Source organism: Staurois parvus, unplaced genomic scaffold (assembly GCF_062004578.1).
Source record: "Staurois parvus isolate SC_StPar_1 unplaced genomic scaffold, SC_StPar_1.0 ptg000151l, whole genome shotgun sequence".
Lineage (NCBI taxonomy): Eukaryota > Metazoa > Chordata > Amphibia > Anura > Ranidae > Staurois > Staurois parvus.
The window spans coordinates 2,893,761-2,916,223 of record NW_028317947.1 but is presented as its reverse complement, the minus strand read 5'-3'; the positions used below and the strand labels follow the sequence as shown (position 1 = coordinate 2,916,223).

The 22,463-nt window shown below is 44.8% G+C and overlaps 2 protein-coding genes across 4 annotated transcripts in view; one reads left to right on the top strand and one right to left on the bottom strand.

The window, feature by feature from the left end:
- Positions 1-7,791, bottom strand: part of SNX11 (sorting nexin 11) — a 67,430-nt gene extending 59,639 nt beyond the window's left edge. The window contains exon 1 of one of the 3 annotated variants that reach the window (XM_089674343.1): positions 7,504-7,791. The gene's annotated coding sequence lies outside the window, so the exon portion shown is untranslated. Of the gene's footprint in view, positions 1-7,499 lie in introns of all 3 variants that reach the window. The other 2 variants (XM_089674342.1, XM_089674344.1) reach the window with 2 other exon arrangements.
- The window catches only part of CBX1 (chromobox 1), a 42,725-nt gene continuing 27,914 nt past the window's right edge, over positions 7,653-22,463 (top strand). The window contains exons 1-2 of the mRNA XM_089674341.1: positions 7,653-8,010; positions 18,827-18,996. Of these exons, the coding sequence (XP_089530467.1) occupies positions 18,857-18,996 (140 nt within the window). The 5' untranslated portion in view covers positions 7,653-8,010; positions 18,827-18,856. The remainder of the gene's footprint in view (positions 8,011-18,826; positions 18,997-22,463) is intronic.

Sequence of the window (22,463 nt, the reverse complement as noted above, 5' to 3'; positions counted from 1 at the left end):
GCGGACACAGTACAGGAGATGACCAGAGACTGCGGACAGTACATGAGATGACCAGAGACTGCGGACAGTACAGGAGATGACCAGAGACTGCGGACAGTACAGGAGATGACCAGAGACTGCGGACAGTACAGGAGATGACCAGAGACTGCGGACACAGTACAGGAGATGACAAGAGACTGCGGACACAGTACAGGAGATGACAAGAGACTGCGGACACAGTACAGGAGATGACAAGAGACTGCGGACACAGTACAGGAGATGACAAGAGACTGCGGACACAGTACAGGAGATGACCAGAGACTGCGGACAGTACAGGGGATGACCAGAGACTGTGGACAGTACAGGAGATGACTGATGACCTTTGGGGAGGGGGGGGGGGGAGCGGGTACCTGAATTTGACCGGTACCCGCTCTTACTTCCGCGGAGTTGTTCTTTGATCTTACCTGTTCCTCTATCCAGCGGCGCGCTGTCTTCCCGGCTTCTGTAGTGTGGGCGCTCGGCGGACAGCCGGATGCCCAGTGCGCATGCTCGAGAAGCGCTGTGCTTTGTGATTGGTCCGGCGGCTTCTGGGATCTGTCATGTGTCCCAGGTACCGCCTTACTATTCACAAAGAGCACCGCTTCTTGCGCATGCGCACTTGGGACCCGGCTGTCACGCACACTACAGAAGCCGGGAAGACAGCGCGCCGCTGGATAGAGGAACAGGTAAGGTCCCACTGCAGAGCTGAGCGGCCGGCCCGGTATTCTGACACGGCGGCGGTGGAAATACCGGACCGGCCGTGCCATATTCGCTCCATAAGACGCACTGACATTTTCCCCCCTTTTTTGGGGGGAAAAAAGTGCGTCTTATGGAGCGAAAAATACGGTACATGGCCACAACTTGCAAAGCAAGGACAGCAACTAGACCCTTAACCTCCTTACGGTCTGATTAGGTCAGTATTTCTGTGCTCAAAGCGGTACATTGTTTTGCATTGAAATATAATATTTTTTTATTGTAGGCCTGCAATTTTTAGGAATAACTCACTGAAATCTGTCTGAACAAGAGTCTAGTAAACATCCCGGGTATGTTAAAATTTGAAACATGAACTCAAATTATAAATTTAATAAATAATCATAAAAAATAATATAATAATAAATGTAATTCAATATTATAATCAAACCAAAAACACTGAAATGTGAAATATAGCGCCAAGGAAAAAGCCTGTATCTATACTGATAGCCAGACACAACTCTGCGCCAGACAGGAGGCCCGCAGGCACCATCAACATGAATCTGGGCTCTCTCCTCAGATGCTGCCAACAGCTCCACACCTGATCTCAGGCAGACTGCCAACATACACCCTCAGGCATTGTCCATGGGAGAGGACGAGAGGAAAATGGCAAATGCTCTAAAGCAAAATGGACCCACACTGCTTCCAATAGCGGATACGCAACAGCACCACCAACCAGAGGAAGGCACCAGCTCACCCACTGTATCAGGCTACAGACAGGTCCAAAAGGTGGAAAAGCTGCGGCCTAAATTGATGGGCAGCCAATCTGTGTGGTGAGCGCACCCACGGGAGGGCTCAAAAAACAAATATCCAGACAAAGCAAGGAGTATCCCCATCCCCCCACCATCTAGCAGCAAATACCATCCAAAATGTAAGCACAGTCAACAGCCATACCGCATGATCCCACAGCTCCCGGGAATCCACAGTAGGCCAAAGGGAAGGAAAGAACCATACAGCAGTGCACCTCTAGGGGTTCAAACATGGCCCACGGGGAGGAGAAACCACACACAGGCCTACAACCTGGCATCTCAGCAGCAACATCCATGTCATGCAGGGCTTCAAGGGACAATGGAAACAGGGTACCCAACCCCACATCAATTCATCCCAAGGGGTAAGGGGGAGAGGGGGGTATAAAAAAAACTGACCCTGTAAGGGAACAGGAGAACCCCGTAGGGCACGACCACCCCAGGGAAGACCCATGCCCCATACAAGCCCAAGGAGGGGAGGGAGGCATCCATTTATCAATCCATGGAGGTTTCGGTAAACACTCCCAAGATAGCACCACCTCACCACTGAAGTGGGGGGCTGTCGGCCAGGGTAACACTGTGACACAGATTCCAGCACCCGGTCATACATGTCCCTGTGAAATGTTTAACTCACTGGCCTCCTTGGTCCAGAATGGGACCATGTTGTGGCCGACCAAGTGCTGAACTAGCGGTCTGCAAGCAAACGTTGGCCAGACTGGGTTGACCACTGGATCTAAATTATCCATCCTGTCACCCAGCCTGGCTGTTGATTGAAGATCTCCTCAGCAAAAAAAAAAAGCTATGGAACCACAAGTCCCAGTAGGGAGCTAGTGCCTACACTAGGCAGAAAAAACTGGATTGCCTATAACAGAGAGGGGGCTGTATACCAGCTAGAACTGCTCATAGGCGGTGCAGTGTTCTTTTTCTACCTAGTGTCCTACTCTTGTAGTTGGTGATATAACCCTATGGTCAAGATTCAGCAGATCTGTGTCTGTCAATGAACATAAGAGAAACTAATTTGAAGACTTACAAGTTTGTTTCACATCATCAGACATTACTGCAGCTTGGCAATCACTGGATCTCACCATCAGAGCATATAAATGGGTGGTGGGAGGAGAACGAGTGCAATTTGGCCAGCAGTTACCACCAATATGAGCCAATATGGATGATATAACAGCACTGACAACCACAGTGTCCTGCACCAAGAGACCTCTGGAACAGCTTCATCAAAACATTATGGGGTCAGTTCACAAAAAGTTACCTCATGGGATATGAAAGTCAATTGGCTCATTTTTCAGAAATATTTATTTATTTCAGGTACTTATATAGCGCCATCAATTTACGCAGCGCTTTACATCAGGGTGGATTTGATTTAAATCACAATTTAAATCACTAGTCAGTAAGGCTTGATTTAAATCCTAGCTTTCTACATAAAGACTAATTCTTGCTGGTATAACTTTAATATGCAAGTAGATGAAGATTTTTAGAATAACAACTTTTCATATTAGTTTTTTTATCCCCAGTTTAATATATTTAGACAACTTTTCTGTTGTACTTAGGAAGGAGAAAAATAATCATTACCTTAATAATAACAATTTAAATAGATTTATTCATCTGAAACAATAACATTCCAGCATATGTTATTTGCATAAACATCCATGTTTGGTAACTAATTTGGCTAAACAAAATCTATATATTTTAAGAAACTTAGACTGTCAGCCCCTTCCTCCTCACACTTAGTTTCACTTTCTTCTTGTGCAGATCTATTCCACTCCAAACAATCAGAAAAATATTGTTTCTATTCACTGAACTTCTTGAAACTTAGCACTGAAGGGGTTGATTCTGTATTCATAGGTTTGTAGAAGTTAGGATGAAGGTCTTTTTCTTAACTCTGTTCATGTTATAACATTTTTGCTGTGAAGAAGAGGCATGTGATCTCCGCTGAGTCAAATTCAGTTTTGAGAACTGCAAAAGTAAACCGAGCATCTGCGATAATATCTTGTAGGCAGAGAAACTGCCCAATAATCTTACAAAATCCTCTGGAAGAGCATGACATTGTGAATGGATTCATGGAATTTATTTACCAAAAAAATTAAACATATACAGCGTTATTCTACATAATTAAAAAACTAATCTTTATTTCATGATGGAATAACCTTTGGATGGTAATATATTTTCCTCAAAAAGCATTTTATTTAAAAAAATCCGATTTAAATTAAAAACATCTGATTTAAATAAAATAAATCCGATTTTTTTGATTTTTTTTAAAAAATCATTGATTTTTATCTACCCTGCTTTACATATATATTATACATTCACATCAGTCCCTAACCCTCAAGGGGTGTACAATCTAAGGTCCCCAGCTTACACATACTAGGACAATTTAGACAGGATCCAATTCACCTACCAGCATGTCTTTGGAGTGTGGGAGGAAAACGGAGTACCTGGAGGAAACCCACGCAGGCACAGGGAGAACATGCAAACTCCAGGCAGGAGGTGCCGTGGCTGGGATGCAAACCAACGACCCTAGTACTGCCAGGCGGAAGTGCTAACCATTTAGCCACTGTGCTGCCCAATATCATATGAGATAATAAGAGAGTCAATTCATCAAAGTAAATTATCGAATGTGAGGTAAATACTGCACATTTGTTAAAATAGGGAGATAAACCATGAAAAAAATGCAAAAAATCTATGCACTAAGAAACATACTTTCATTATATCACCTGGTGTTTTCTGAAGATATCTTAGAAGTGTACAAAATAACAAATCAGGCTCAGTTCACACTTCTGCAACTTAAGATCTGACTTGGGTGACGTGAAATGCCATGTATCTCTATGAAAGCCATTCCAATTGACACTAATAAAGTTGCTTCAACTTCAGTGTAGGTTCCTGCACTACTTTGACACAACTTTGAAACGGCTTCAGTACCACACAGTGTAAAAGTCCTTTCAAAGTCCTATCTAGTGTGAACTGAGCCTTAGTCCCAGGTCACACAGGTGCAACTTGTCATGTGATAGTTTCAAATCGCATGACAAGTTGCACACTACTGTCCGCAACGGAAGCGGTCATATCGGTGCGATGGAATTGCACTAATTTTGAAAGTACTTCATGTAGTACTTTTTTGCAAGTTCAAGTGCGACTTGCATAAATATCTGTGCATGAAGTCGCACAAATGTCTTCCAAGTCACACCTGAATTCGCACTGAAATCCGACTTTGAAATCATGCAAATTCAAGTGAGGCCACATGATTTCAAAGTTGGATTCAGTGTGACCAAAGACTAAGAGGAATTCTGCACTGGCCACGAAGTGAAAAGTATACAATGTGTCAGTTGGAAAATGTTCTCCTCTGTGTTCAGGAATTTAAATAAAATGTAATATTTCATCAGAGGCAGATGGTTTTGTGAATGAAAGCAAACTAAAATGTTCTCATAGTTTTAGGGTCCTTTCACATGGGGCAGACCCGTTTAGCGGATCTGCTTGCTCAGCATGGATCTCTCTGCTGATCCCCACTGAACAAGTGGATGACAGCTCTGTGTCCACTCCGCTGCTGAAGAGTGGACACAGAGTAGCTCACTCTCCTCAATGGGCGGTTGGATGAAAATGGACTGCCTATCCGTTTCTATCTAACTGACGGATGGAAGGGGGATTGGATCCCCATCCGTCCCTTTTCTGCAGGTCAGATGTCGGTGGGTGTAAATGGTGACATGTCCGTTTACACCCGCCACTCCATAGAGAAGAATGGAGGTTCTGATTGGGTCCTCCTGCAAAAAAGGCAGGGCGACCCGATCAAAACGTCCCTGTGAAAGAGGCCTTACAATATTGATGTGTGCCTTCTGGTGCAGTGTTAGCCTGCAAAAAAAAAAAGCAAAGCAAATAAAGAAGCTAAAAATAACACAATCTATGCATGAAATATCACTAAATGTGTTGAATCGCATTATAACAGGATGCTCTGCAAGCCTCAGCCAAGGGTATTACAACACCTGGCAGGACAATCAGGTTCCCACACAAGGTATCTATCTTAGAACACAGGCAAATTATCATAAATGCTCTAGCACAAACATCAGCAGTGAATGTCATATTTCATGGTTTGTACTGGCAGGCCAACCTCAAGAGCATCAAACAGGGTCAAAGGATATAATGAACCCGCAGCAGGTTACTTGGGATAGGAAAATGGATATAAACTTGGAAAAAAACAAACTTGTTTCCCCCAAATATCAGGGATGCAACACTCCGCCCAGACACGGTCCTATGTTCCACAGCAACCAAGCTGGTATATGCGGAGGAATTGACAGTACCATGGGAAGATGGTGCCCAGAACAGACAAATAAACCTCTCTAGACTGGCGAGATCATCAAGATGCAGGGCTTTCTTCACTACATCTAAACCGGCAGCCAGAAGAAGATCGGAGTGAGGGGTCATTCCCTCCAACAAGAAATCAAGTCCTTATCATACGCTGCAGAAAAATAGCAGCAATCAGATTTGGATTAAAAGGAAACACAATTGGGCTACAAGATGAGAAAGGAGAGTACAGAACTAAGGGGGGTGTATCTGGGATGCCAGGTATTACCATCAAACCCTTTGAAGACACCATCAGGAGTTCTGGCAAAGACCAGGCACTTTCAAGTGTTTCAGCTCTCAGTGAATCCTTCCTAACTTAGCCTCTACTAACCACCCAACCTCCTTCACCCGGTGATACGTCCTCCCAATACCAACCAACCTCCTTCACCCGGGGATACATCTTCCCGATACCACCCAACCTCCTTCACCCGGTGATACGTCCTCCCAATACCAACCAACCTCCTTCACCCGGGGATACATCTTCCCGATACCACCCAACCTCCTTCACCCGGTGATACGTCCTCCCAATACCACCCAACCTCCTTCACCCGGTGATACGTCCTCCCAATACCAATCAACCTCCTTCACTCGGGGATACGTCCTCCCGATACCACCCAACCTCCTTCAGCCGGTGATACGTCCTCCCAATACCAACCAACCTCCTTCACCCGGGGATACATCTTCCCGATACCACCCAACCTCCTTCACCCGGTGATACGTCCTCCCAATACCAACCAACCTCCTTCACCCGGGGATACGTCCTCCCGATACCACCCAACCTCCTTCACCCGGGGATACGTCCTCCCAATACCACCCAACCTCCTTCACCCGGGGATACGTCCTCCCGATACCAACCAACCTTTCACCCGGGGATACATCCTCCCGATACCACCCAACCTCCTTCACCCGTGGATACGTCCTCCCGATACCACCCAGCCTCCTTCACCCGGGGATACGTCCTCCCGATACCACCCAACCTCCTTCACCCGGGGATACATCCTCCCGATACCACCCAACCTCCTTCACCCGGGGATATGTCCTCCATTACCACCCAGCCTCCTTCACCCGGGGATACAGTCCTCCATTACCACCCAGCCTCCTTCACCTGGGGATACGTCCTCCCGATACCACCCAGCCTCCTTCACCCGGGGATACAGTCCTCCATTACCACCCAGCCTCCTTCACCCGGGGATACAGTCCTCCATTACCACCCAGCCTCCTTCACCCGGGGATACAGTCCTCCATTACCACCCAGCCTCCTTCACCTGGGGATACGTCCTCCCGATACCACCCAGCCTCCTTCACCCAGGGATACAGTCCTCCATTACCACCCAGCCTCCTTCACCCGGGGATACAGTCCTCCATTACCACCCAGCCTCCTTCACCCGGGGATACAGTCCTCCATTACCACCCAGCCTCCTTCACCCGGGGATACAGTCCCCATTACCACCCAGCCTCCTTCACCCGGGGATACAGTCCTCCATTACCACCCAGCCTCCTTCACCCGGGGATACAGTCCTCCATTACCACCCAGCCTCCTACACTGTGATACAGCCTCCCCTATACCACCCAGCCTCCTTCATACACATACAACCTCCTGTCCTCAGCTAATCTCCATCACACAGACAAATGTCCTCCCCTCATTACCGGCCTCTGTCACTCAGGGCTCCTCATCTTCTCCTCAGACAACTTCGTATCACTCAGGTTCCTGTGTCAGCTGTCCGCTCCCCCTGCCGGTCACTTCCGGTGTGCGCAGGTGCATATGGGAGTTGTAGTCTGAGTGGTGGCGCACAGCGGAATGTGAATAATATTCTCCGCTCCCCAGTACTCCTCACCCCGGTAACCTCGTCCCTCCTCCACCTCTCCCGCCCATAGAGCCCAGCACCAGTCCGCTCCATTCACACACGGGACACACCGAGGGCACTAAGCATCAGCTCCCGTGATGCTCGGCGGCAATACGCATGCGCAGTGCGCGGCCTCGGTGGCGGCAGAGTGGAGCCTTTTGTTTGGAAGCGCCACATTTTCAGAACCGAACCGAACTGGCCGAGAGTAGGCACAGACGGTACCCACCGAAAACTCCGTGCAGCATCCGGCCGTGCCTACCTACCGGCCCCAACCCGCCACAGGCCTCAGAACCGGGAACAGTGCTGTGCCATAGGTGAGGGGGGCTCCGGGGGGTAAGGGGGGCTTGTATGGGGGGACCCGGGGCACTGCAAGACCCTTCATACCGACCTGTCCTCTACCCACATATATATCAATACCCCATCATCTACCCACATGTACCCCTGGCATCAATACCCCCATCATCTACCCACATGTACCCCTGGCATCAATACCCCCATCATCTACCCACATGTACCCCTGGCATCAATACCCCCATCAACTACCCACATGTATCCCTGGCATCAATACCCCCATCAACTACCCACATGTATCCCTGGCATCAATACCCCCATCATCTACCCACATGTATCCCTGGCATCAATACCCCCATCATATACTCCTGGCATCAATACCCCCATCATATACTCCTGGCATCAATACCCCCATCATCTACCCACATGTATCCCTGGCATCAATACCCCCATCATCTACCCACATGTATCCCTGGCATCAATACCCCCATCATCTACCCACATATACCCCTGACATCAATACCCCCATCATCTACCCACATATACCCCTGACATCAATACCCCCATCATCTACCCGCATGTATCCCTGGCATCAATACACCCATCATATACCCCTGGCATCAATACCCCCATCATATACCCCTGGCATCAATACCCCCATAATAGTCCCCTGGCATCAATGCCCCCATCTACCCACATATACCCCTGGCATCAATACCCCCATCATATACCCCTGGCATCAATACCCCCATCATATACCCCTGGCATCAATACCCCCATCATATACCCCTGGCATCAATACCCCCATCATATACCCCTGGCATCAATACCCCCATCATATACCCCTGGCATCAATACCCCCATCATCTACCCACATGTATCCCTGGCATCAATACCCCAATCATGTACCCCTGGCATCAATACCCCCGTCATCTACCCACATGTATCCCTGGCATCAATACCCATATCATCTACCCACATGTATCCCTGGCATCAATACCCCAATCATGTATCCCTGGCATCAATACCCCCGTCATCTACCCACATGTATCCCTGGCATCAATACCCCCATCATCTACCCACATGTATCCCTGGCATCAATACCCCAATCATGTACCCCTGGCATCAATACCCCCATCATCTACCCACATGTATCCCTGGCATCAATACCCCCATCATCTACCCACATGTATCCCTGGCATCAATACCCCCATCATCTACCCACATGTATCCCTGGCATCAATACCCCCATCATCTACCCACATGTATCCCTGGCATCAATACCCCCATCATCTACCCACATATACCCCTGGCATCAATACCCCCATCATCTACCCACATATACCCCTGGCATCAATACCCCCATCATCTACCCACATATACCCCTGGCATCAATTCTCCCATCATCTACCCACATATACCCCTGGCATCAATACCCCCATCATCTACCCACATATACCACTGGCATCAATACCCCCATCATCTACCCACATATACCCCTGGCATCAATACCCCCGTCATCTACCCACAGATAACCTTGGCATCAATACCCCCATCATCTACCCACATGTATCCCTGGCATCAATGCCCCCATCATATACCCCTGGCATCAATACCCTCATCATCTACACACATATACCCCTGGCATCAATACCCCCATCATCTACACACATGTATCCCTGGCATCAATACCCACATGTATCCCTGCCATCAATACCCCCATCATCTACCCACATGTATCCCTGCCATCAATACCCCCATCATCTACCCACATGTATCCCTGGCATCAATACCCCCATCATCTACACACATGTACCCCTGGCATCAATACCCCCATCATCTACCCACATATACCCCTGGCATCAATACCCCCATCATCTACCCACATATACCCCTGGCATCAATACCCCCATCATCTAACCACATGTATCCCTGGCATCAATACCCCCATCATCTACCCACATGTATCCCTGGCATCAATACCCCCATCATTTACACACATGTATCCCTGGCATCAATACCCCCATCATTTACACACATGTACCCCTGGCATCAATACCCCCATCATTTACACACATGTGCCCCTGGCATCAATACCCCCAACGTCTACCCACATGTATCCCTGGCATCAATACCCCCATCGTCCACACACATGTACCCCTGGCATCAATTACCCCATATACCCCTGACATAAATACCCCCATATACCTCTGGCATCAATACCCCCATCATCTACCCACGTTTCCCTGGCATCAATACCCCCATAATCTACCCACATATACCCCTGGCATCAATACCCATATATACCCCTGGCATCAATACCCCCATCATCTACACACATGTATCCCTGGCATCAATACCCCCATCATCTACCCACATGTATCCCTGGCATCAATACCTCCATCATCTACCCACGTACATTCGTGGCATCAATACCCCCATGATCTACCCACATGTATCCCTGGCATCAATACCCCCATATACCCCTGGCATCAATACCCCCATCATCTACACACATGTACCCCTGGCATCAATACCCCCATCATCTACCCACATGTATCCCTGGCATCAATACCCCCATATACCCCTGGCATCAATACCCCCATCATCTACACACATATACCCCTGGCATCAATACCCCCATCATCTACACACATATACCCCTGGCATCAATACCCCCATCATCTACACACATATACCCCTGGCATCAATACCCCCATCATCTACACACATATACCCCTGGCATCAATACCCCCATCATCTACACACATATACCCCTGGCATCAATACCCCCATCATCTACCCACATTTACCCCTGGCATCAATACCCCCATCATCTACACACATGTACCCCTGGCATAAATACCCCCATCATCTACTCACATGTACCCCTGGCATAAATACCCCCATCATCTACTCACATGTACCCCTGGCATCAATACCCCCATCATCTACCCACATGTAACCTTGGTATCAATACCCCCATCAACTACCCACCTGTATCCCTAGCATCAATACCCCATCATCTACCCACATATAGCCTTGGTATCAATACACTCATGGATCAATAAATCCATCCTCTGCCTACATACAACCCTTGGACCGATTAAACCCTCCCTCTGTCTACATACAGTCCTATCACTGATAAATCCTTCCACTGCTCACATACAGCCTTGGGTTTGGTTTATCGGTGCCAGGGTTGTATGTGGGCACCAGATTGATTTTATTGGTGCCATATTGGTATGTGGTCAACCTCCCTAAACTGGGTAAGGTTCCTCTACTTTGCTCAACATGCTGACCAATTCAGTTTGGATTTTAAAATCTTATCCAAGATTCTGGCTGTAAGATTTTCTATGGTGCTTGGCTCGCTGGTTAACCTTTATCTATCTGGTTTATACAGTGATACCAATCTCACATGGGTCTTTTCTATTCTCCAAATCAACTACTCTAACTTCAACTAGTTAAGTCTCATGAGGTTTGTGCCACCTACTGCTGCCAGATAGTATAACTAATGCTAAGCTTCTGGTGTTGCCACAAAGCGACCTGCATAGAAGCCATACAGTTGTTTGTCCACCCCAGTCATACATTAACTTGCCTGACCTTTACTTCTTTAACCACCTCCCGGCCACCATATAGTAATATGACGGACGCAAGGTGGTTCTCACGTTCTGGGAGGACGTCATATGACGTCCTCCCATTCTCACCGCGCATGCACGGCTCCTGGAGCGCGCGGCGATCGGCGGTGCGCTGTGTCCCTCGGACACAGCAGATCACCGATCCACAGAAAGAGCCGAAGATGTCGGCTCGGTCATGTGATCAGCTGTGTCCAATCACAGCTGATTACATGTAAACAGGTAAATGCTGGATATCGGCATTTCTCTCCCCACTAGCTGTCACGCTGAGAGCTCATGAGGAGAGGAGAGCCGGTAATCGGCATTCCTCGGAGGGGACATGTACACAGATCATCAGGGCACTGATGGTCAGTGTGCCCTGATGATCTGTGTAGTCCCAGCAGCGCCACCTGCCAGTGCCCATCAGTGCCACATATCAGTGCCCATCTGAGCTGTCTTTCAGTGTCACCCATCAGTGCCACCTATCAGTGTGCATTAGTGCCGCCTATCAGTGCCATATATGAGTGCTGCCTTTCAGTGCCCATCAGTGATGCCTGTCAATGCCTATCAGTGCCACCTACCAGTGCCACCTATCAGTGTCCACCAGTGCAGTCTATCAGTGCCCATCACTGCAGCCTCATTAACACACATCAGTGAAAGAGAAAAATAACTTATTTACAAAATTTTATAACAAAAACTAAGAAAAAAATTTTTTTTTTACATTTTCAGTGGTTTTTGGTTTAAGAAAAAATAAAAAACCCAGAGGTGATTAAATACCGCCAAAATAAAGCTCTGTCACAAAAAAAATAATAAAAATTTCATATGGGTACAGTGTTGCATGACCGTGCAATTGTCATTCAAAGTGCAACAGTGCTGAAAGCTGGAAATTGGCCTGGGCAGGAAGGGGGTATAAGTGCCCTGTAGGCTAGTGGTTAAATATCTCCAGCAGCTCCATGCCTTTCAAGTCACAGTTTGGTAGTGAAGTCTAAGGTGTACAACCCATTAGCTTGAGAAATATTTGAGAGAAGACTCTGAGGAAACATGTATCCAAAGTCTTGTTCTCCACCCCTGAGAGAGAGATGGGACATTGATGTCCCAGACTGCTTTAGACATGTGCCCCACAATTTCATTCTGTCTCCTTGCATTGCACCAAAGACATCATCCAGAACTTTGAATATTCTCTGCATAAGGTGATTGTCCTCACTTACAGAATCCTAAGCCAGATCGTGACTCCACTCTGCACCTTTTTAAAGCCATGTATGAATGCAGAGCATGTCTAGATAAGTTCCATAAAGTTTGGAACTGTTGGCTTCTGTACATTCGACTAATTGAATTATTCAGCAACTTGTAGTGTTTTACCTGCACTTTACTGATTGGTTGTGTATATTGTCTTACAAGTTTTATATGATTTTACATATGTCTGTCATTGAGGGTTGTGTGAAGTGCTGTTGAGAATGTGTTGTCCTATTTGGGCATGGTCTTCTCTTGGTCCCGGGTCACAGGTTTTTCTTTCTATTCCTGCCCATTGTTGAAGTTTCTTATGTATCCTGCTCCCTAGGAACTTTGAAACTCACTCCTTGATTGTACCCTACACTTCTCAGCTTTTGTTGGGGCCACATGCTACTTGTAAACAAGCAACCACCTACTTTTGCTTTTTTAATTTTTTTTTTTTTTTTTTAAGTTCATCTGCAATGCTCCTTTTGAGAGAGTACAGGAGGGCATTTGGCAATGCAAAGTTTGATGTATTGTGCCCCCCAGTGTTTTCGAACTGGTCTAGGTGATTTTAAACACGAGATCTGAACAAATCATATCCTTCTATAGTGTGTACTTTCCTCAGTTAAGAGCACTAAGTGTCATTTCTGTCTGCTGTTTTGTTCCTCTGCTATAAGCATGATTCACTTCTGACAAGTCTTCCTGACACCAAGAGAAAAATGGTGACGGGAGGGACCTCCAGTATATTGATAGCCTCAGCTCGGTTCCTGTGAGCTGTGTGGATGGGGGTGTGTCCCTTCTCTCCAATCAGCTCTCAGAATTCTCCTCACTGAGCTCTGCACTATTATTTTACCTCTCTGCCCCCTTTTTTTCTGAACGCTCAGACAAGCTTTATAAATTTTATCACTTTGAATGGATGTAGAGAAAACTTCAGATAAACAAGCACAACTTATGTAGGATGATTTGTTTAATCTTTCTGTATCACCTGAGGCCAGTCACTTCACTAGGTATATGTAAGGGTTTACAACCACTTTTTAAAATTAAAAAAAAAAAAAGATTCGCCTTTTAGTTTTTTTTTTTTTTTTTTTTAGACATACTTTATTCCCATGTTTCTCAAATAATGGGTTGCAACCCAAAAGTGGGTTGGAACCAGGGGCGGACTGGGCTACGGGGTAAGTGCCCCCCAGGCGCCTCTAATGCCCCAAAAAAACATCCCGTGCCCTGACAACATAGCTTAATAAAAACTGCCAGCCACACTAATATAAATATTAAGATGGCCAGGACCACAACTATGGCCGGCCTTAATATTTGTATTATTGCAGCCAGCCAGTCACATTAAGGTGGGGTGTACTCACAAGGCAGTCCCACGGCTCTCGCGCTCATTCGTCCGCGGCAGGGCTGGGAGGAAGTGACATATAACTACACTTCCTTCCAGCCAGCCAGCTGCGCAGGAGGGACGAAACACACCACTGGATGCCAGGGAATGACTCTTTGAAATTTTGAAAGGAGTGAAAGAAAACAGAAGGGATCGTGATGGGGGGGAATGAAGGAAATCATGAAAGGGGTGGGCATGAAAAGGGAGTCAGGGTGGGTGTGAAAGGGGGAGAAGGAAAGAGCATAAAAGAGCGCTGTGATTACTGCATTATCCATTTTGGAAGGAAGCTGTTTGTTTAATGCAGGGGGTCTCCAAACTTTCTAAATAAAGGGCTGGTTTACTGTCCTTCAGATTTTAGGAAGTCCGGAGTGGTCAGTCAGAGTAGAAAATGTCCCAGCATCAGTAGGAGTAAAAAAATGACAGTGCTTGTAGTCAGAGGAATAGTACCCCGAGGGCCAGATAGAGGCAAGTAACTATGGAGACCACTGGTTTAATATATAAAAAGTGCATATACATAGAATACTGTCCAAGTTGTTTTGTGGAATAAATTATGTTTCAGAAATTAAATTTATTTTTGGGTCACGACCTAATGACCAAGGCTAAATGTGGGTCCTGAGGTTCCACAGGTTGAGAAGCACTGCTTTAATCAAAGTAAGGGTTTTTTTTTCTCCATATAAGGGGGTTCTAATGACACATTCAGGTGTCATTTAAAGGTCATGTCTTTGATCTTTATATCCATGTAGCAGAGTAATTACAAAGTAACAATAATGTTACTTTCTATGTCTGAAAGATGTACAGCTAAAGCTCTTTTGGCTGTACTTTTCTTGTGGCTTACAGGAGTGCTGTTTGTTCTGCACTCATGAGACCTGTTTTCAACCAACAGCGGGCTAAAGTCTGCTGTTGGCTGACGTCACAGAGCCTGTACAGGCTGGGGTAATCCGCGGAGAGCCTGAGCCAGCCACTCCCTCCAAAGTTTAGCACTCCAGTGAGCTCTGAAGGGGCAGAGCAGAGAGCCAGAGACTGACAGTCCCGGCTCTCTGATCAGAGCGGCAGGGAGAGCTGAGCAGTCAGTGGTGTTTGATCGCTCAGTTCTCAGCATTAAAGCTGGTGGGGGACAGATGCAGCATCGGATCTATGCTTCATCCACCTAGGTAAGTAGGATTTATTTTAAAAAAAATTCAACGCTTCTTTTTGAATCGTGCTTCTAAGCAGTGTTTACAAATACTGTTTTGGAGCTTTTACAGCAGCCACTACAGCTGCTGTAGCTCACAAATCCAATCTGTCATTTTGATTGCTTGGAATAGCAGGTCAAGGAGCACACCCAAGACACAAGACTGGTCAATCTCTTCCTGTCTGGTAGACTAAGAAGTTTAACCACTTGCTCTCTGGAAGATTTACCTCCCCCTTCATGACCAGGTCATTTTGTTTTGCTATACAGTGCTGCATATTAACTGCGCTTTCATGCAACACTGTATCCAAATGAAATATATATAATATTTTTCACATAAATAGAGCATTATTTTGGTGGTATTTGATCACCACTGGGTTATTTATTTATTTTTTTGCTGTAAACGGAAAAAGACTGACAGTTGCTATATATATATATATATATATATATATATATATATATATATATATATATATATATATATATCTTTTTTTTTTTTTTTTTACTTTTTTTTTTTTTACTTTTTCTATAAATTTTTGGTAAACAAATACATATCTTTGGTAAAAATAAATCTCAATAAGTGTATATTAATTGGTTTGCATGAAATTTATAGTGTCTAACAATGGTATAGATACTGTGTTTTTATGGGGTTTTTTTTACTCGTAATGGAGGCGATCAGCAACTTATAGCAGGACTGGAATAGTATGGTGGGCATTCTGACAGTGGGTGGGAACTAACTGCCACTGATATCTCCATTGACACTAGTACAGTAATCAGTGCTAATAAAAAGCACTGTCACTGTACTAATGACACTGGGCAACAACGGGTTAACATCTGGGGCGATCAAAGGGTTAACTGTATATTATGGAATGTTATTTGTGTTTACTGTGTACTGTTTTACTAGGGGATGTGCTGGTTTTTTATCTCCCTGCAAAGCATAAAACTGCCATGTCCCCACTGATAAGAAAGAGATCTGTGTTGTATACAATCACAGATCTCTCTCCTGTCAGTTGCTCCACCGATCGCCGGGTCCTAGCCAGGAATCGCTGGGTGATATGTACAGGAGCCAATGACAGCACAGGTAGTCAGGCGCGTGCTACCCAGAAAAAAAAGAATCCCATATATATATATATATATATATATATATATATATGTGTGTGTGATTCTGCATAGGGAGGCCCCCTGTAGCAGTAAAGCTGCTATAGGGTGGTAGGCAACTGATTAAAAAAGGTTTTGTGATGTGCACTGGCACATGCAAGCTACTGAGTGTTTCACCTCCTACCTTATCCTCCATAGCAATCCTGCCACTGGTGAGTACCTTGCAAAGAGAAGTTAGAACAATTGCAACTACTTGGTTCCTCTTTCCAAAGTACTAATTCTTTGTTGTGGGAAATGTCCAAAACTAATATTTTATGCATATCTCAAGCTGAAACCTTTATCACTCTTGCACACAGCTGTACATTAGAGAATATAATCTGTCTGTAGCTGTGGTGCCCGGGAGGTACAGCTGCAACATACTTTAGCCCATTGACATGTAATCCAAAATATGTTGTTCTGGAACTTGGCAGTAGGTGTATTCAGAAAAAAAGACTCCCATGTAAATGCACATTAAATGCGTTGGGAGCTGCCTATGCATGGAAATGTCACTTTTGCTACAAGTTACATATCACCATGCAAGCCAGAGTAAGAACAATTCTAGATCAGTTATTCCTGGTTAATTTTAAACTGATGACCTGTAGGGCCTTTTAAAGTGTTGCCTAGGGAAAATTTAGGGTACCTAAAGGCAGCCACAGATGGTTTGAATTTCGGCTGGTTCAGCAGGGACCGGCTGAGGTTCGAACCAACTATGGGTGAGCTGATTGTACCCAAGTTGATTGTTGTACATCTTGGGTACAACCAGCATGCCAGATTTTTCATGTGATTGTAGCCAGCAGCTAGCAATAACCATTGTGTTCTCCCGGCAGACACGGCTCTCTGTGTCTGTTGCCAACCCTGCCGATAGAACTTTGGGAGGGATTTCCCCATCAACATTGACTGTGTTGATGGGGGAAATTGAGCGATTTGCTTTCCCTACATGGTTGCAGGAAAGAAAATCGCATTGTCTGTGGCCTGCCTTAATGTGTAAGCAGGTGCTTGCAATTTTAAACTAGACATGCTGGCTATAAATCTACTCAGGGCAATATCATCCTTTATATTTTACCAAAAAATTATATTCTAGAAAAATACATAATAATAATAATGGTAAATACACAGTATAATAAGAAATGTATTGCATTAGTGTGATCTAAGATTAAACGGCTGTAAACACAATTTTTTTTTTCCCACAAAATAAAAAACAGGTTGATACTTACCTGTTCTGTGCAGTGGTTTTTCACAGTGCCCTGGCAGCACTCTGTACTTCTCATGTCCTCTGTCTGCCCCCATAACAAACTGCTTGTTGTAGGGGTAGACGTGAGGGTGCACTCCCAAGTTCACTGACACACATGGCGCATCTTGGCCCCATCCTGTGGTCACTCCTCACTGGTGTTGACTGACAGCTGCAATAGCCAATGGCTCCTACTGCTGTTGGAGCCTCCAGTGAAACCAGAAAGAGGAGAGAAGAGCAGCAGACAGCCTCAGCATTGGATTGAGAATGGACCCAGGTAAGTATCTAAGGGGGGAGGGGGGTCTGGGGGTAAGCTGCTATTTTGCTTTAATGCAGAGAATGCTTAGAACTATAGACAAAACCTAAAACCTTTTTTTATCTTCATTTTGGATAGAGTAAGGGAGGGTCATAAGCCCTGCGAGTTTATTCTTTGCCATCTGCGTCCCATTGGGAGGATTTCCCTTCACTTCCTGTTCTGTAGCCGAAACAGGAAGTGAGAGGAAATCCCTGCAAATTATGGGAAACCCTAAGGGATCACCAGAACTAGTGTCCTCATTGTAAGATTTTCCCCCTGTTACTTTACTGGGGACAACCCAAAATTAGGGCTTCTTTTTTTACTTTCACTTTCAACGATAATGGTAAACAGGACAAATAGAGAGGGTGAATCTCCCCAACAAAGGCACAGGCAGCAATAACAACTGACAGGTGTTCTAATCAATCTTCACTCTGTCTAAAATTAAAAAAAAGTTTTGCCTTTAGTACTTTAAGGCAAAATTTTTCTATATTTTTTGCAACCATTTTTTTTTCCTGAAATTTTGTGCTTGTTAAAAAATTGGAACTATCATGACTGTTTTATTCTCCAGGATATCCGCTTTCAGAAAAGACATAATGTTTGGGGGGGCTTAATTAATCTTCAGGCCTAAAAAAAATTATTGTTTAACCATTGTAAGGCATTGTGCAAAAAAAGTGCAAAAATTACCCCTGGCAGGGAAGGGGTTGTGAGATATACTGAAATGTAAGAATATTTGATATCAGTATCTTCAGCTATATAAATGTACTCTTCAGTAAATAGTGTTTTTTCTTTTTTTTTTCTTTCCTTACCGTTTAGGCCCACTAAACCAGAAAACTGGCGACCTCTATGGGAAAAAAGCAAAACAAGAAAAAAATGGAAGAAGTAGTAGATGAAGAAGAAGAGGAGTACGTGGTGGAGAAAGTCTTGGATCGGCGGGTTGTTAAGGGAAAGGTTGAATATCTGCTGAAATGGAAAGGTTTTTCTGAGTAAGTCCATTTATTTTGGAGGCTTGTCAATACTATAACTGATCTAGTGTATGCAGCTGATACAGAGAATCTAAACATTAAGTGAATGCATACTAAGCGGTGAGACCCAAGATATATAATAAGACCTAAGATAATAACGTTTAGGAAAAGCGCTGTGTTTTAAATAATATTACATTAATGGATTAGATGTGTCTGGTACAGAGCAGAAATCAGGGAAATGGAAAATAAATCTGAGCAGAATACAGCAGGAAGAATGCTGTCCTGAGAATTAGGGGGGATTATTTAAATTTAGTATTCACCCAGTGCTGTGCTGTCCTCTCTAAACCCTCAGGAAGCAGTCAGTTCCATCCACGAAAGGTCCATGTTTGTCAGCTTTGTGCTACCCAATTTATATTCCCATTGAAGAACCCCATTCATCTGTTAAAGATAACAGGCGTTGAGGAGGTGGCAGTATCGCCTCCTGAATGGCTTTTGGCTGCACCTGTACCTCTCTCTTAAAAGATCCAGAGAGCAACATGAGTAAATTAAGCCCATAACTGTTATAGACCTGTACAAATATGTCACAGTTTGGATCACAGAAAAACTGTTGCTTAGACACTGACAGATATCCAGATTTGCCTCTACATTTGTCACAAATTTGCTACATAAATGTCTCTAAAGGCTTTTTTTACACTTGCGGCATAGACTGCTGCTACTGTGAAAAGCAATCCACGTTTGGATCCTTTTTTCAGAGATGTTTGACAGGCAGTGAGGAGGCAATATGTCATCTCTTCACCACCTAACTCCCTAAATGCTGCACTACTGCACCATGACGGTTGCAGTGCTGCCCCGGTCACTTGAATGGGTCACGTTCAGTGGGCAGTAGTGCCTGGCAAGATCAACAGGGGGTAGAATTCTTGCTGCAAAGCATTGTGGCCTGTGTACATCCCCAGCCAATGCCTTTGCAGCCAAATGAAGGAACGGTTAGGGGTAGTAAAATGTGACTCAACTGTGTGGTTCTACCATCCCCCCAACTGCAAGAAAACAGGAAAAGACATTATGCAAGTGTATTTTTTCTAAAGTCTGTCTGAAATGTATAGACCGTTGTTCACAGTGCTGTTTTTATTTTTCTCTTCTCACAGGCAGCAATGTGTTTTTGTTGAGCCTGATGTTTAGCTTCAGTCCGTCTTTTTATTTTCCTGTTTTTATACAAATGCATTAAAATTATTTTCTTTTTCGTTTCAAAAATACAACATGCTATCGTTTTCACTGTGTCGTTAGCTATCCTTTTCTTTTGTGAAGTTAACAGAGAAAAAATGACTAGAAAAATGATTTAAAGCAGAAAAAGGAGTGAAAAGATTATTAAATTGTAATCAATGCAGAATCCCTAACAAAAAAAAAAACCAAGCATAACTTGTCTATCTCCTACATTTATGTCTCGCCTTTTATACACATCTAGCTGCAGGCATCCTCCATGTACACAATTCTTATAACCTTTTTCCCCTGAAATCGTATTGCTGGTGCTCCCCAATCTGATGGGCGGCTAATGGCGTTGACATTCTGCTTCCTTAGATCTCATTCACACGGGCAGAAAAAATGCTGCTTTTAGATGCATACAGCAGATAGTTTTCTATACATCGGAAAACACTCACAAGAAAAGTAGAACACAGCTGCAGATTTTGTGTGTACATGCATAGATGCGTATAAAAGTTCATAAGTGTGAAACTGTTAGTTATGTGTTTTATGCAGGATCTTCTAACTCTGCCATCAAGAACCTTTCTTTAATGCAGAAAATATGCTAGTGTGAGTGAGCCTGTAGTTATTTCCCTCAACCAGCCTGTGTTTGGACAATAAAAGTAAAGACCTCTCCAACCATAAATTTCCTGAAATCATAGGACCAGGAGAATAAAATATAGGTGCTACTGATTTTTTAGGCTCTGTGATATTTGCACAAATATTTTATTAAGATGATATTTTCACTGAAAATACAGTAAAATCATTAGCAAACACAAACTACTGCTAAAACTGTACTGAGTTAATATTTGTACATTTTTAATTTTTGCCCTTTTTTTTTTTTTTCAAAATGGTGAAAATTGAAGGTACGCAGAACTGTAAATGAGTAACTTACTCTAAAAACCTGGAGGTTATCATTTTTCATTAACAGCTTTCAGAGTTTGTAAACACCCCCAAACCATCTATTTTCTGAAAATTCTAAAATTGACAAACACAACATAACTTCCACGATTCCTGCTTAGGCCTCGTTCACGTGGGGCATGCTAAAGCGTATGCCAATGTAGGGCCGTGTTTACCCACACAGGGATGCACAGATGTTCTGTGCATTTTCATGCAGTCCCATTGATGTCAACTGGGATGCAGTGACTGCACGGACACAACCAATGCTCTGAATTTGACATTAGTGCAGGTACATGTCCCCAAATACAGACAGTCTGAGTTTGGGTACACACACCCACACCAAGGTCAGATTGGCAGCAGCGGCTGTGTCCCAATTGGCATCAACGGGACTGACTGCACAAGGATGCACAGATCCACCTGTGCATTCCTGTGCAGGTAAACCCAGCCTTGCACGGGGGGTAGTATGCCCTCTATGAACAAGTTCCTAAATTTTTCTTTTTTGAGGGAGGGGGTTGTTTCTTGATGTCGTCTCTTTTTTTGAGACTGAGAGGGACTGAGCATATATAGTCCAGTCCCTTTTTTTCCCATAGATAGTCCAGACCAAGAGCTGTCTTTGACAACTCTGTCTCTGTACCAGTAGTGGTGCACAGTGAGCACGCTCTCTGCACAGAAATATCAGCTACCCAGTGACCTGTGCAATGTGTGGGAGTTAAAGCCACTCTTTTGTTACCACACATATCTGTTATGCAGGTGGCAGGAGGTTAAAGCAGACATGTACGAACAATATATCCCCAATCCCACCTTGTCCTGGGCACCATCAGACACCTGTACTTAGTGCTTCTCTGTTCACTGACACCTCTTTCTAAAACATTTGTGTATGTGGAATATTGTAAAGATAAAGATCAATAACTGCTTCACATTGCAGTACAGAACCATAGGGGTGCGGCTGAAGGGTGCCATTCAGCATGGAATGGCCACTAGCTGTTGGAAGCTAGTTGTGCTTACCTGTGACAGTATGGGAGGTGGGGGCACAGGTAAGTATAGGCAACCTAGGGTGCTTTGGAGAGGCTGGGGAATATTTGTATTGAGCATTTTAGTTTAAAGCAGAAAGTTGCCCTGTTCTTGCTGCAATGCCATTATGGCAGATGTACCTGGCTGTTTGTCCTCCTCCAGCACTGACAGATAACAGCTGTCCCTAGGTGCTGTTTATTGCTGCCACCTTCTACTGAGTTCCATTCATTCCCCCTTGAGTGTTGGGTGGCCATTTGCATCCAGCTCCATTTTTGACATCTCACAGATGTCAGGATCGTGCTGGGAATGTACACTGTACTGGGCATGCAAAGTAGGCAGTGTAA